Source organism: Arachis hypogaea, chromosome 4 (assembly GCF_003086295.3).
Source record: "Arachis hypogaea cultivar Tifrunner chromosome 4, arahy.Tifrunner.gnm2.J5K5, whole genome shotgun sequence".
In the NCBI taxonomy this organism is placed as follows: Eukaryota; Viridiplantae; Streptophyta; class Magnoliopsida; order Fabales; family Fabaceae; genus Arachis; species Arachis hypogaea.
The window spans coordinates 128,432,021-128,447,904 of NC_092039.1; the positions used below are offsets into that span (position 1 = coordinate 128,432,021).

Here is a 15,884-nt window from a genome sequence, read left to right on the forward strand (position 1 = left end):
ATATTCTGAAATTCTGTTATGTAGGGTATTGTGTTGTGTTACAGATACTGCTTTTGTTAATGCTACTTATCACTGATGACAATGATTAATTGCTATGTATTACTAAATGAATGGCTATCTTTTGTTTGTTATAACTTAATTTGTAAAATTTTATACCTCTTTCATATAATCTCAATTTTATACAACTTTCAAGTATACATCATTACCCAAGAGGACATGAAACTCCATTTTTATTTTGTCATCAATTTCTAGGTCCATGAAAAAAAAAACAATCAAATACATACCAATATTTCATTCACATCATTGATATCACATTTACATATATTTTATCCCACCTAATCTAGAAGCTACAATCACAAATCCAAAAATAATGACAAACACAGATAACATAATATTCCACATTCTTAAGATTCTAATTTCAGCTTCAATTGCACTAATTTTTCATCGCAGAAAAAGTTTTCAATGATCTTCACTAATTGGAGTTTCATTTCTCCCAATTATGACTTCTTCTTCTTCACTATCTGTCCATTTAAAAAAATCGCACCATCTCTTACTGATAGTCTACAACACCAAGAACTAAAAAAAAAAATGAAAAGAATAATAACTACAAAATCAAGAAGAATTTGAAAAATGAGACACACAATCAAATTGCAACAATTCAACCAACTCACATTATAGTTAGAGCAGGTCTCTCTAGATTAGAATCTGTCCCAGACCATCAAAGAATAGGATGCAACCCACAACCGCACCAATGTGGAACCTTCTCACCTCTATCACGGTGTGCCTTTTTCACTCAGCCACCGTGCGAACGAGCTTGATTAGAACTACTTGAGTATTGTTTGCTGTTCCCCAACATCCTTTTCAACTCTTGGAGAGACTCCTGCAATTTGAAAAAATTGGAACTGCTAGGTTTTGTTTAAAATTGTTAGGGGTTAAATTGATGCTTTCAAATATTTCGCTATGTCATCTAACTGCTATATATCAAGTGTCAACCTAAATTGTCAGGTCAGTTTTTTAGTGACGAAAAATGACAAAAGGGCCAAATTAAAATACGAGCCAAAATGTTAGGATACAATTAGAGTCAATTGAGACCTATGATGCACGGACACTGACACGAGACACGACACGACACGTGACACGCCGATACGCGAATTTTAAAATCTTACCTGACACGGGGACACGTATACATATAAAATATAAAGTATTTTTTAGATAAATCATAATGATATTTTGATATTTTATTGATATTAAAATATAAATTAAAATTTTTAATTATTTTTAATGTCTTATTTTAATTATATCAAGTATTTAAAATATTTTTTGTTTTAATAAATAATAATATATACTATATCTAAATTTATTTTAAGAATATACGTTAAGATTAAGACTGGACACGCTGACACGTGATGATATTTAGGCGTGTCCAGGTGTATTCAGGTGAATGTCGTATTCAAAATGTGTCCAAAATATGTCCGACACGCGAATACTGCAACTCAAGAAAGTGTCCGTACTTCATAGATTGAGACCTTAAGAGCTAAATTGAGTCGGGATCAAATTTAAGAGGCATTTTGGATATTAACTCAAGAAAAGACCAAAGAATTTTTTTTGTTCGGGTCTTGAAAGACGAAAGAGTTGAGTTGCGGGTTTGATCTCGTCTAAGTCCAATCCAAATGGCGCGGTGGTGGTGGAAGGCGGCGCTGGTGGTGGCGATGGTGGCCGCGCTGAGAAGCTACGCGCTGAGCCACGGTTGGGACAAGGACGCCGCCCTTAACTTGCTGACTCACTGGTCCCAAAGCCTTGGCGTATGGGCCATCCCTCTCTATGTCTCCGTACACACTATCTCCATCGCACTCTGCCTCCCCTCCGCCGTCTTCCTCGAAGCCGCCGCCTCTCTCCTCTTCGGCTTCCTCCCCGCCGTCCTCTGTGTCTTCTCCGCCAAAATCCTCGGCGCCTCCCTTTCCTTCTGGATCGGCAGGTCAGCTCGCTACTTTTTTTAATTCTAGGGTTCAAAAGTGCGAATTATTTCTCTGCTTTGCTAATTGCTAGTGTGATATTATTTTTTCGACTTCAAATCCAAAGTTAGAATTGAATTGTTTATCTTCCGAGTGACTCAGCTCACTCGAATGTTTATTTTGCCATTTCAATTGAAACTTGAGAGTGCGCGATTGGTTGCTTTTTGCTACTGCGATTCCTCACTAGTGTTTATTTGTTGACCTTCCAAACATGTTGATTCCATTTTTTGTGTCAAAGTTGATGAAGTGACTGCGGAATCAATGCTTTTCCTGTTTGAATAGTAATTCAATTCTATGAAATTCAGTTCCTACGGTGCTCACGGCAGAGAGAGACTTATATTTTAGTGGCACGAATGTATACATGATTCACACTAGGGCACTATGGCGGCATTTGATTCAGCTTAGTTGATGTTGTTGCCTTGCTATAGGTCTTATTTAAGCTTACTATTGATGTGCTGTATCCTGGTTGTTCTTGGTGTTCTTAGTATAAAGGCTTAAGTTATGTTTTGGTGCTCCTAGGAAATTGGCATTGCCTAACACAAATATTTTGAAGGGCTATGATTTATGGGGACTAGAATCTGTGGGCTTTATACAAGTTCTGAAGGACACTTCATTTGCTTTCTTTGCGAGTCTTTTAAGGATTTTTAATCGGTTACTTATTGGTATCTCTTTTCAAAGAATTCCTTTTAAATCTGTTCATCTCTATTTCTGGAATCAAACTCATTGGTGTACTTGATTTCTCTTAACTGGGATTCAGGAACTCTATCAAGATAGCTCATACAAACCCTATCATAATTTAACTTCTTATTGTCTTTGGAACCAGAACTTTAAGAATCAAAGCTCTTCTGTGTTACTTTAGGGTATTTGGCTTCTTCTTCATGTTTTTTCCATGAACTTTTTCAAGGCACCCCTTTCACAAATATTCAAAGGCATTGTTGAGTGGCCACTGGCTAGTGTTCTGTTGATTTTGTCTTTTTTAATCTTTCCTTTTTGTTTTTTTTTTAACAGCATATATTCTTGTCCTTCTCTTTATTCTTACTTTTGAAAGGAAGCCTTGGGTGGGATTATCCTGTTAGGCTGCATACATTGCACCCTTTAGGTGCGGCCTTTCCCAGGACCTTGCCTACTGCGGGATGCTTGTGCTCAGGGCTGGCCCTTTTTCTTGTCTACCTTCTTACTTTTCACTTTCCATTCAAAATTTTTCCTTTCCTATAAAGTAGACTCCGATAAATGTAAGTAGTTGTTGGCATCGTCTATTGTTTTGACATAATAGCAGGAGTCATAAAATCAAATTTGAACTGAATACAAAAATCAACATGGGGATAAAGAATTTTTTTGTAATTTTGAAATTTCTATTCATAAAATCAATGCGCATAATGAAAAACATTAGCTGTTCTGGAACATCAAGTTTCCTCAAGGGGACCTGAATTCATATCAGTAGGAAGGGGCAGAATTATGGCACTGCTGTTGAGGTGGTGGTTAAGCGACATACTTAAGACTTTGATTCTTTGGCATCATATATTTGCTTGGAGTTGTAGTTCTCTTATGCCACAAACGATTACTATTAGGCTACAATACTATGAAATGGTAGTTTCACTGTCTCAGTTTGTGAGAATTAGTGAATGAGACAGTTGTGTGAATATTATTCTATTTTAACTCATCCATCATATATTTCTAGATCAGTTTATTTACGTTGTCAAAGACTAAATTAAGGTTACTTGGGGTTATATCAGGTTGATATTCAGGAGTTCCAAGTCAGCAGTTGAATGGGCCCACAGAAACAGATACTTTAATCTTCTTTCGAAAGGAGTTGAGCAAGATGGTTGGAGATTTGTTCTTCTTGCTCGCTTCTCACCGCTGCCGTCATATGTTATTAACTATACCTTAGCTGCTACCGATGTTGGGTTCCTTTTGGATTTTCTTCTTCCCACTGCAATTGGATGTATACCCATGATCTTGCAGAATACATCAATTGGAAGCCTCGCCGGTGCTGCTGTAGCTTCAGCCTCCGGCTCCAAGAAATCTCAATTTTGGTCTTACTTTTTCCCCCTAGTTGGTATTTTATCAAGTGTACTTATTTCCTTGAGAATTAAAAAGTACTCAACTCAACTTTCGGTATCTGAAAACACTCCCAGCAAAGATAACCCCGTTGAAGCGCATTCAAAAAGTTCTTAACATTGTCTTAGGTGCAAAATTAATATCATACAAGCTTTTCTTTTTTCATCTTTTTTATTTTTATAAATGAATGTTCTGTTATAATCTGAAACATGATCTTTCACTTAGTCTGGTAGTTGCTCTCAGTTTTCACTCTTGTAAGATGTTTATATGTTCAGACTCAGTCCCTTAGATCTTGGTTGGGATTTTCCTCTTAACATTTGAGTAGATTCGTTGAACTTACTCAATAATTCTATTGATAGAACCTGCACGCAACCTGAGCTTGACATGTGGGTCGGTGGGATGCATTATTCAAGTTTGTGAATGGAGGGAATGTGCAATAGTTTACGCGTTTTTATTATTAAAAGATATTGGAATTCAATTGAAAGCATTACCGTATACAATTCTGTGAAAGATGTGAATGCAACATCATATTCATATGGCCTCACTTGGATTCGCTTATGCAAATTATGAATATGGTACCGTCAGGCTCATGCATTCGTGTAAGTAACAGATCTTTCGGAGATTTTGACTTATGAAGCAGTTATCGTCGCAATGAAATTCTCTTAACAACACGACAAGTGTTTGATTGCGTGCAATTATACACTACAATCACCAGTGTGCGTCGACATGCAACAATATGGTTTTCAACAAGGTTAATAGCGGCATTAGTGGTATCGTAACACAGTATAAATGCCCGTAACAAGTGTCTAGATTGCAGAGGATTCATGGGTGGGTCACTGTCATGGGTGCTTCACCTTTGAGAAGTCATATTCAAAGAAGCAGCATAAAGGTAAGATGCCTAAAAGAAAAGACGCGCATTTTCGTGATCATATCTAAATTTTGATCGATAAAAAAGCTAGGGGTTATATTCCGGACAGGTGCACATCGTATCGAGGTTTACCTGATTTTTGTGCGGCGTTTTACAACATAAGTAAATCAATCATCCTTCACCCGAAAAAAAGTGACAACTTTTCCCCCTAACAAAATTGAAGGGTGGGACAAGAAGAAATGAGCAGGTGTACCACGCATAAACACACGGATTCGGATATAGCAATGCGCTTTATTTGGACTTATCATCGATCGCCACTTCAAGCAGGATAATATTTATCTGCCAATCTTTGAAGCATTATTCATGATGTAGTATGTACACATAACAGAACCATGTCTTAACTAGAAAAGCCATATTGTATGATGTATAGAGCACTTCAATCCAATACCAAACATGTGGCCATAATATATAGTTACACTTTTATTAAATGGACAAAAGTTAAAGAAACAGAGGGAAACAATTACAATTAACGGAAGAAATTCTAAACTTCTTACATTCGACATTCCTACTTAGAGTATATCACTATACTTAGGAATGACAACATTATTCAAATTTAAAGGTAATTCATTCTGTCTCTATCTGATCGAGACAGATAATTATCCGATTCCGGTGCGAAAGCGAATTTTTTGTGGGATAAAATTTTAAATAGGATGGAGTCAAATTTATGGAATTCTCGTTCCAGTATATATATATAATTTTAATATATGTTATGTATTAGAAAATGGTTATACAAATTTTGAAATTTAATTTTATTCGTTAAATTATAATAATTATAGGGGCGGAAGCGGTAAGGATGGATTAAGATTCAATTTCTTATTATTTGCAAATAAAAGTAAAGCGAGTTTTATATTGGTTATTGTAAGGTGGAGCGGGATTGAATAGAATAAAAATTCGCCCCTATTCGTTCCATTGCCATCCTTATGTATATGCAATCTTGCATTAGTCACCAAAAAAAAAAAAATCTTGCATTCTATTTTAGATATTAAAATTTAAGACTTGCTCATATAATTTTGAGATAGTGGTTTTAGTAATGATCATAGATTATTCAACACGGAGATATAAGTATCCTTTATTTTTTTAAATTTTTTTAGTCGATTTTATTGATTAAAAAGAGAAAACTACTATATTTATTTATAAAAGTTTATAATGTTAATATTCCGGCCCGACCCGCTAGTGACCCGGGTCCAAATATGAGCAGCCGACCCGACGATCACACTACTAGAACTTGGGAGAACACGTCTCTCACCACGTGGAGTATGAACAACTAGCAGAAGCTTTTAAAATGGTGGACCTGACCACAAAGGGTCCATCCAGATACGGACTATAAAAGGGGAGGACTTACCCCTCTTCAGAGATACATCACCTTACCTAACTCTAATAGTCACTTTTGTACGGACACCGATTTTTTTTTTTGTAAAAAAGACAAAAAATTAGCATTTATACCAATAAAAGTTTGGAATGTTAAAAAATCTACACATGAATAAAATTAATGTTTGAATATTTTTGTTACGTAAAAATCATATTTTATGAATATCAAACTAGTTTTGTTCGTTCATTATGGTTTGCTCAATTAAAAAATGAAAATTCAGACATTAGTAGCTATGCATTTTTGGGCCCGTAGCATCTTTTTTCTGGTTTCCAGATTATGTAGAGCATTTTGGCCCATACTACTTTTTGTTTCTTTTTTATGTATTGTAGCGAGCTGTCAAAAATAGTGGCGACCCTGAGCCCAAAGACTCTTCCGAAAGAAACGGCCTTGTTTAGCAGAAGCAGAAGCATACTGACTACTCTGAAGTCTGAACTGCAATGTAACCAACAAAAAGTCAAAAACAATCAAAAGATATGTGGAGAGTGCAATTCAGTAGACGAAGGTATTCGGTATTCCAAAGTCCAAACACCCCCCACCCAAAAAAAAAAAAGAGGTTAGTGGAGAGTGGAGGAAGACAATGTGCATCGTCATCGAAGTTTTGTAAGCGAGGCGAGTGAGGTGTGTAAGCTGAGTCAACTCAACTGATAAAAAGTAGTAGTAACATCACATCACAAAACGACAACCACCACCGCCGTGTGCTGAGAAGAAGAAGAAGGAGGAAAAGAAAGAAATGCTGCCGCCGGAGCTGCAGCCTCGATCATTCCGCCCCTACATATCAAGCTCGAGCAGCGCTCCCTCATTCTCCTTCTCCAATTCCCAATCCCAGCAAAGCTCGAACCCTAGCTCCACCGAATCGAATTCGTCATCCCAGAGCCATGGCAACCAGCGTGGTCACTCCGCTTCCCCTTCCACATCCTCATCCTCCAGATCCATCAAGAACCCCTCCGGCTTCACCCACAACTACCGGATCGCGATGGCGCTGGTTCCCTCCGCCATGTTCCTGCTGGACCTGGGCGGCGCCCCTGTAGCATCCGTTCTGGTGGTGGGGCTGATGATCTCCTACATCCTGGACTCCGTGGTGACCTCAAAGGTTCCCTCCTTCTTCGGCGTGTGGCTCACACTCATATTCTCCCAACTCTGCTTCTTCCTCTTCGCCTCGCCCTCACTCTTCGCCACCTTCAGCTCTTCCCTCCCTCTCACCCTCCTCTCCTCATTCCTCTGCGCCCACACCACCTTCCTCGTCGGCGTCTGGTGCTCCCTCAACTTCCGCTTCCTCCCTCTCGAGAACCCTTCCATCGCTCTCTCCCTCGAGCGCCTCCTCTTCGCCTCCGCCCCTATCTCCGCCTCATCCATTTTCACCTGGGCCACTGTCTCCGCTGTCGGTATCCGCAATGCCGCCTACTACCTCGCCGCCTTCAACTCCCTCTTCTACTGGCTCTTCTCCATTCCCCGCCTCTCCTCCTTCAAGACCACCCCCAGGGCCAGGTTCCATGGCGGCGAAGTTCCTCACGACAGCTACATCCTCGGACCCCTCGAAAGCTGTGTCCACACCCTCTACCTTCTCTTCCTACCGCTTGTCTTTCACCTTGGTTCGCACTACGCCCTCGTTTTCTCCTCTGCTGCTGCCTTCTGCGACCTCATTCTCCTGTTCTTCCTGCCGTTTTTGTTTCAGCTCTATGCCTCCACCAAGGGTGCTTTGTGGTGGGTCACCAAGAATGAGAACCAGGTTCATAGCATAAGGGTCGTCAATGGTGCTGTGGCTTTGGTGGCTGTTGTCGTTGCTTTGGAGGTTAGGGTGGTTTTCCACTCGTTTGGGAGGTACATTCAGGTGCCCCCACCCTTGAATTATGTTCTGGTCACCATCACTATGCTTGGAGGGGCTGCTGCCGCTGGTTCCTATGCCATGGGGATGGTCTCGGACGCCCTCAGCTCTGTGGCTTTTACCACCTCCGCCATTGTGGTCAGCGCTGCCGGAGCTGTCGTCATTGGGTTCCCAGTGTTGGTAAGCAGGTTCAGCTTTGTTTTCAATATGATGGTTTTCTTGATCGCTGATTGTGTCTATCACATTGATTAGCTAGCTGCCTGGGATCTTGTTGGCATTACCTTATTGTTAATTAGGTGTTGTTTTTGTTTGTTCATATTTGGTGGTTTTAGTCTTCCTATACCTGGAATATGTTCAGCATTATTTCTTGTCTCTGATGTTCTTGATGCTTGTGGTATAGGTTATGGTAGACCTATCTGAATGGTATTGCTTTATTCTTTGATAGATGATAGGAGACTTTCTTAATTTATTAATTTTCGCGGGGTAGAAAGGTGATGCCGTGATAATGATCTTACAACGTGGATAATGAAGGAGTCACTAAATGCTATAAAAGTAAAAGGAAAAAGAAAATTGAGTAAACGAGCAATGTGGTGACTTTGTCAAGCGCAAAATGGTGTTTGAAGAACTCTTGAACACAATGCCAACATTGTGAGGACTTGTATCCTCTCATCTCACTTCACTTTCTAACTAAGTAACATGAGGAAGCCTTTCAATTAAATTAGAGCTGTTATACATGTTAAGAATTTGAAAAACCATCCAATAGGTGACTCCTATCAGTCTAACCATCATAGCTTACCCTTTCTCTACCATCATAAATCCTCAATAACCCTTTAACTTCCTGCATCATTTTCTTTGTGATATTCTATTGGAGCCAGACTAGCAAACAAGAAAAACAGTAGGTGTGCAAAAACCAAGGTGTTCCTGGTTATAATGAACTGATAAACATTAGAGACATGTGGTTTTGTTAGTGTGTCTACATATATTTGGAATCTGCAAGTGGTTGCAAAGAAAATAGTAGTCTGATTCACTCTGGTTGGTTTTGTTAAGGTTTGTTCTTGTCTATGTTGAGACTGTAGTATGCATATTTTTTGGTTGATTAGTGTCAACTATCTAGATGTCTTGTGATGATGGCCAAAAATTGTTCAGTTGATTTTCATTTATTTTACTTTTGCAACTTGTGGGATATGTTATTTCTTTTTCTATTACTTATTTATGATCTGGATTTTTTCTGTTCAAATTTTTAGTATGAGAGTTTTAGATTGATATCAAGAAGATATATCTGGTGATCTCTATCTGGGTTGTGTGGTGGCGCCTAGCACAGAGAGATGGGGGAGACTATGTTTAATTAGGTTCTTGAGTGAGAAACTGTTTTTACTTTAAATTGCCTGGATTTAAGATCAGCTTGAGATATTTCTTCGATGATCCGATCATTGCCACTGTGCTGATGATCAATAATCAGTCTTTTGCTTCATCAAATATCGAACACAGAAATCAACAGTCTATTGTAGATGGTGTGTGCATTCCTTTTTAATAATTGTCTCCATTTTTCCTTCTTTATAACCGACAGATTAATTCTGAAAGAATTACAAGATGCTGTCATCAATTAGAAGTGGAAATGGGGGAATAACATGGTATGCTAAAATTCAATCAGATTAATGAAACAACTTATGAACCATTAGGAAAAAAGGAGGCTTTTCATATTATGAGATGCATAGCTTTTTCATAACATATTCTAATCTTGGCTGCTGGTTTCTTTGGTGGATGATGATAATGTTAATTACTTCGGTCGTTACATATTCAATTTGATTAACCTTTATTGTTTTTCCTTACTCTTTTTTATTGATTATTTACTTTTTGACTTGCAGTTCCTTCCTCTGCCTGCAGTTGCCGGATTTTATTTGGCTCGATTTTTTGAAAAGAAGAGCCTGCCATCTTACTTTGCTTTTGTTGTTCTCGGGAGTTTAATGGTTACATGGTTTGTGCTTCACAACTTCTGGGATTTAAATATTTGGCTAGCAGGCATGTCCCTGAAATCTTTCTGCAAACTTATAATAGCAAATGCTGTCCTGGCAATGGCTATTCCTGGTTTAGCTCTTCTACCTTCGAAGTTAAAATTTTTATCCGAGATTGGCTTGATAAGCTATGCATTACTCTTATGCTACATCGAGAATCGGTTCTTCAATTACTCCAGCATTTACTATTATGGGTTTGAGGATGAGGTGATGTATCCTAGCTATATGGTTGTGATGACAACTTTATTGGGTTTGGGTTTGGTGAGAAGGCTACATGTGGATCAACGAATCGGAGGAAAAGCAGTATGGATTTTGACTTGTCTTTATTCTTCAAAGCTCGCCATGTTGTTTATTGCATCAAAGTCTGTAGTATGGGTATCGGCTCTTCTATTATTAGCTGTTACCCCTCCATTGCTTCTTTATAGGCAAGTTATTCTAAATTCTTAAAATAGTTTGGAAGGATCCTAACTTGTATTATGCCTCTAGATTTTATGCCTGATTATATTATGCTATTCCTGGAATTTATAGGGATAGATCAAAAACAGGTTCTAGGATGAAATCTTGGCAAGGTTATGCGCATGCCTTTGTGGTTGCCTTATCTGTATGGTTTTGTCGTGAAACGATTTTTGAAGCACTTCAGTGGTGGAATGGAAGGTCTCCTTCAGATGGTTTAATCCTGGGATCATGCATTCTCTTGACTGGATTGGCTTGTATTCCCATTGTCGCTGTTCATTTCTCTCATGTTTTGGTATGTATAACCATTCAATTCAGTGTTTTTCAGTTTAGTTTGGGTTGTTAATGGTGAGAACTATTTGATGTTCATTGGAAATTATTTGCTAGCCACGTTTCATAACCAATTAAAAATTATTTTTGGTTGATGCATGGTACTAAAGGCTGATAATGAGCTTTTTCGTTTTCCCTGCAGTCTGCCAAAAGAAGCCTAGTGCTGGTAGTGGCAACTGGTCTGCTTTTTATTCTGATGCAGCCCCCTCTCCCTTTGTCATTGACTTACCAGTCAGACCTAATCAAGACTGCCCGCCATTCGGCTGATGATATCTCAATTTATGGCTACATGGCGGGGAAGCCTACCTGGCCTTCTTGGTTGCTTATTATTGCAATTTTGCTCTCTCTAGCATCTGTTACATCTATCATACCCATTAAATATATTGTTGAATTAAGGACATTTTATTCCATTGCAATGGGGGTTGCCCTGGGAGTCTACATTTCTGCTGAATACTTTGTCTGGACAGGCATTCTGCATGTTCTCATTGTGGTCACAATGGTTTGTGCCTCTGTATTTGTTGTCTTCACTCATCTGCCATCTGCCTCAAGCACAAAGCTTTTGCCCTGGGTATTCGCTCTGCTTGTGGCTCTCTTTCCAGTTACTTATCTTTTGGAGGGCCAACTGAGAATTAAAAATATTCTTAAAGACACTGAAATAGGAAATTTGGGCGAGGAGGAGAGGAATCTTACAACATTGCTAGCCATTGAGGGGGCCAGGACATCTCTTCTTGGTTTGTATGCAGCAATCTTTATGCTAATAGCCTTGGAGATAAAATATAAACTTGCTTCAATTTTAAGGGAGAAGGCTATTGATATAGGTGGCATTAGACACAGCAATTCCGGTCAAAGTGCATCTGCTAGTTTCCTTCCAAGAATGAGATTCATGCAGCATCGCCGGGCTTCTACTGTTCCCTCCTTTACAATTAAGAGGATGGCTGCTGATGGATCCTGGATGCCTGCCGTTGGCAATGTTGCCACAATTATGTGTTTCGCTATATGCCTAGTCTTGAATATCAACCTTACCGGTGGTTCGAACCGTGCCATATTTTTCCTGGCTCCTATCCTGCTGCTACTGAATCAAGATTCTGATTTTGTTGCTGGTTTTGGGGACAAACATAGATATTTTCCTGTGGTTGCTGTTATATCTGTCTACTTCGTTTTGACAGCCCTCTACAGCATATGGGAAGATGTCTGGCATGGTAATACAGGATGGGGTCTTCAAATCGGTGGGCCTGACTGGATATTTGTGGTAAAGAACTTGGCCCTCCTTGTTCTCACGTTCCCAAGTCATATACTGTTCAACAGGTATGTATGGAGCTTTACAAAGCAGAGTGATTCACCCCCGTGGATAACCTTACCCCTTAATCTGCTCCCTATTGCATGTACAGATATTCTCAAGATTAAGATCTTGGGTATATTAGGAGTTATATATTCCCTGGCTCAGTATCTAATCACTAGGCAACAGTATATTTCTGGCCTCAAGTACATCTAAATGAGAACATAGTCTGTACGATAGTCTTTTCTTTTAATCTTGGTACACTGCTGCCTCTGCTTGTCATGCCTAAATTTGTGTGCTGAGGAATACGTTGAAATGCCTTATTTTTGTTATCGCTAATGGTTGGTCGTATAACAGAGGTTGAAAAGATATGAATTAGTTTTCTCTTCTGTCTTGATGGATTAATGCCTTATTTTGGTGTGTTTCTGAAAGAATGTTGATTTGGAAATTGGAACTGCTAGAATTAGGAATATGGATGTAATTTGGGATAGGAAATAACGGATTTAATCATGTACTAGAAAGAATGTAATCGGATTTTTGAAGCTTTCTCCGTTAGATACTTAGATACAAAGAAATGAATAACATTAACATTTGACATTAGTATACCCTATCATGGCAATCCATAAGGATGTATTTGTTTCCTAGGACTAGGACTGAGTTTTGTATTTAGTGATTAGAGATTGAAATTAATTTTAATCTTTTCAATGCCTTTAAAAAATGGGGATATAGGAGATTGAAATTTCTAATGACAGATTAAAATTTAATAAAGTTTTTTTCAAAAATATATTCATTTAACTTTTTACATTCTTATTCTACCTCTTCCACTATCTTCACCTCTCTAACCTCATTTAGGGGTGTTCAAATTCAAACCGATCTAAATTAAACCGTTCATCTAATTCAATTCAAACTGAAAATCGATTAAAACCGCACTAATTCGGATTTAATTGGATTTTTTTTTTGCAAACCGCTGGATCGGATCAGATTTCGGATCTACTTTTCACAACGGATCCAATCTAATCCAAATCGCACAATGTGTTATAATAATATTATTTTATTATTATATTTACAATTATACTTATAACATATACAATTTGTTATACATTTTTATATTTTTTAGGTATTATTATTATTTAATAATATTTTATGTTCAAAATGTGATTTATTTATTTATTTTAACTAACCTTTAATTTTATTTTTATTGTTATGTTATCATTGGTTTTTTAAGATATTGTTAAGACTTGCTATGTCATTGTTGGTTATTTAAAATTTGATGTTGAGACTTGATATATATATATTTAATTTTTTTAATTTACAAAATCGCAAAAATCCAATCCAAACCGCTCAAAATTGGATCGGATGAGTTTTTTACTCAAAACCGATCCAAACCGCACCGCGAACACCCCTAACCTCACCTACATTCTCTATGCATCCCACCAATGGACTCACCATACTGTCCCAACCATAGCTCACCACTAATTCCTTACCTTCACCTCCCTGACCCAACCCATATTTCTCACATCTACCACCGGTGGACTCATCATCCCACCCACATCTCACCACTACTTCTACAACACCTCCATATCCTTCACTTCACCACCGCAACACCACCCCTAATCCCTCACCTCACCACTATACCTACTCTCATCATGATATCTCACCACTGCCACCCCACCTTAACAACACCAACAAGTAAGGGGCGGAGCTACATTGTAGCAAAGGGGGCAATGGTCCTCCTAATTTTAATTTTTTACATGTAAATTATATGTAAATTTCAGTTTAGCTCCTTTAAAATTTTATTTGTCTTATTTTATTATATAAATATTTTTTGTCTCCCTCTAATCTTTCGTCTAGCTCCGCCCAACAATTAACAAGGAGAGGGAAGGGGAGACATAGATCTCGATGACAAGGAGGGAGGCAATGGAAATGACAAAGCAGAGGAGAGGCAAACACAGATCTCGACTTTAAGGAGAGAGGCAGTGATAGTGGCAAAAACAAAAGAGAGGTGGAGTCAAAAGTAGAGGTGAATGGTGGTGAAGAAGGCTGCGTCGTTGTCGTCGAAGAGTGGAGGCCTGGCCAGCATGAGGTGAGGCTAAGCTCTAAGGAGTAGAGGGCGTCGTTTGTGACGTTATGGGAGAGGCAACGATGAGGCTAAGCTTTGAGGGATTGGGGTTTATTTTATTTTTATTTTTATTTTCTTAATTAGCAAGAGCATTTAGGTAATTTTACTTGTTTCACTCTTCATATTTATCTTAAACAAAAAAAGATACTTAGACATAACTTAATCTTATACAATTTATACCAAATACAATATAGAGATTCAATTTTTGTCTCTCTTCCAAACTTCCAAACTCAGCTTAAGTGACAGATTGCAGCAGACTCTATTCTCCCCATCTTTTTAAAGGTGCCAAAACCTTTCATAGAATTAACATTTGATATTAAGCTATATATGAACACTTCTCACTATGCCTATGATCTTTCTCAATTTTTATTCGATCTAATCCATTCATTAATCTTAACCCTAAATAATAAGGGACATGCTTCACCAGTGTTACCCTTAAAACTTTAGTTGCGGTCTCCCTTTCAAAACTGATGTAATGTGTTTTTGCAGTGCTTACAGTTTAGTTTCGGAGCAAGTATTTCTTTTATATTTTTCTAATTTGTGGTTACTTGTGCACTTGTACTAATATACTATTAAATTAAATGTTCATTCGTTATAATTTTTATTACGACTATGTTAGATGTATATTAAAATCAACCACAAAAATCAATCATTAATATATAATATTTATTGAAATACAAAATATATATTAAAAATAAATTAAAATACACATATATTTATATATAAATATATAGTGACTGATTCTAGTGGTTGTGTTTAGTTGTTAGTGTTCTGTGCATTGATAGTTATGCTAGTATAATCATTCTTGTGATTTAGTGTAAATAATCATTTGTTGATAGATTTATTAGTGTATAAATCTTTCATGGTGAGAAATAACTATTTGTCCGGTAATTTATTATTGTTTTTTTAGTTGGGTTTGGTTAAAATGATTAAATATCCTTAAAACCGTTTAAAATATTAAAGGAATGATTCAAGAAAAATTAAAGATATTTTTTATCAATAATAAAAAGTGTGTCTTCAGTCATGTAAAATTTGTATTTAGCATAAATAATAATAATAATAATAATAATAATAATAATAATAATGTCGATGAAAGAACTAAAATAAAACACTATTGTGGCATTATGCACAATTGAACCAAGGATGTATGCATTTTGTTTAGAATTTTTTTCATATATATATATTAAAGAATGTTATATGTTTATTAATTAGTCAAATTTTAACTTTCTATTTTATATAAATTATTGATATTTAGAAGGATAATTCGCTATTTGAGTTGACTATTTTTATTTTTAGATAGGTTATATAGTTTTTTTTAAAAAAGAAGAAAAATTAAAAACTTAAAATTAATTTTATTAATTGTTTTAGCCCTTCCCTACAAAGCTCCGCCCTGATTGAACCTGTGATCTGTTAGAAGATAAGGAGGATATTCATTTAGAGAAAAAAAATCCATGCAAGACCACATTGTTCTGATTCCTCGAGTTCCCAACAATTGCAAAGGAGAG

At 37.3% G+C, this 15,884-nt stretch overlaps 2 protein-coding genes and 1 long non-coding RNA gene across 3 annotated transcripts; all 3 read left to right on the plus strand.

The window, feature by feature from the left end:
• The first annotated feature begins 1,541 nt into the window (after window positions 1-1,541).
• On the plus strand, window positions 1,542-4,482 carry LOC112744991 (uncharacterized). The gene is made up of 2 exons (XM_072234262.1): window positions 1,542-1,975; window positions 3,746-4,482. Exons 1-2 carry the CDS (start codon window positions 1,671-1,673, stop codon window positions 4,185-4,187), a joined length of 747 nt encoding a protein of 248 aa, XP_072090363.1. The 5' UTR covers window positions 1,542-1,670; the 3' UTR covers window positions 4,188-4,482.
• Window positions 4,483-6,803: 2,321 nt separating this feature from the next.
• Window positions 6,804-12,649, plus strand: LOC112744992 (uncharacterized). Its single transcript, XM_072234263.1, has 4 exons — window positions 6,804-8,369; window positions 10,055-10,626; window positions 10,730-10,949; window positions 11,127-12,649. Exons 1-4 carry the CDS (start codon window positions 7,098-7,100, stop codon window positions 12,474-12,476), a joined length of 3,414 nt encoding a protein of 1,137 aa, XP_072090364.1. The 5' UTR covers window positions 6,804-7,097; the 3' UTR covers window positions 12,477-12,649.
• A 1,014-nt stretch (window positions 12,650-13,663) lies between these two features.
• Window positions 13,664-14,608, plus strand: LOC140184015 (uncharacterized). The gene is made up of 2 exons (XR_011880674.1): window positions 13,664-13,949; window positions 14,112-14,608. It is a non-coding gene; the product is annotated as an uncharacterized lncRNA (long non-coding RNA).
• The last annotated feature ends 1,276 nt before the right edge of the window (window positions 14,609-15,884 follow it).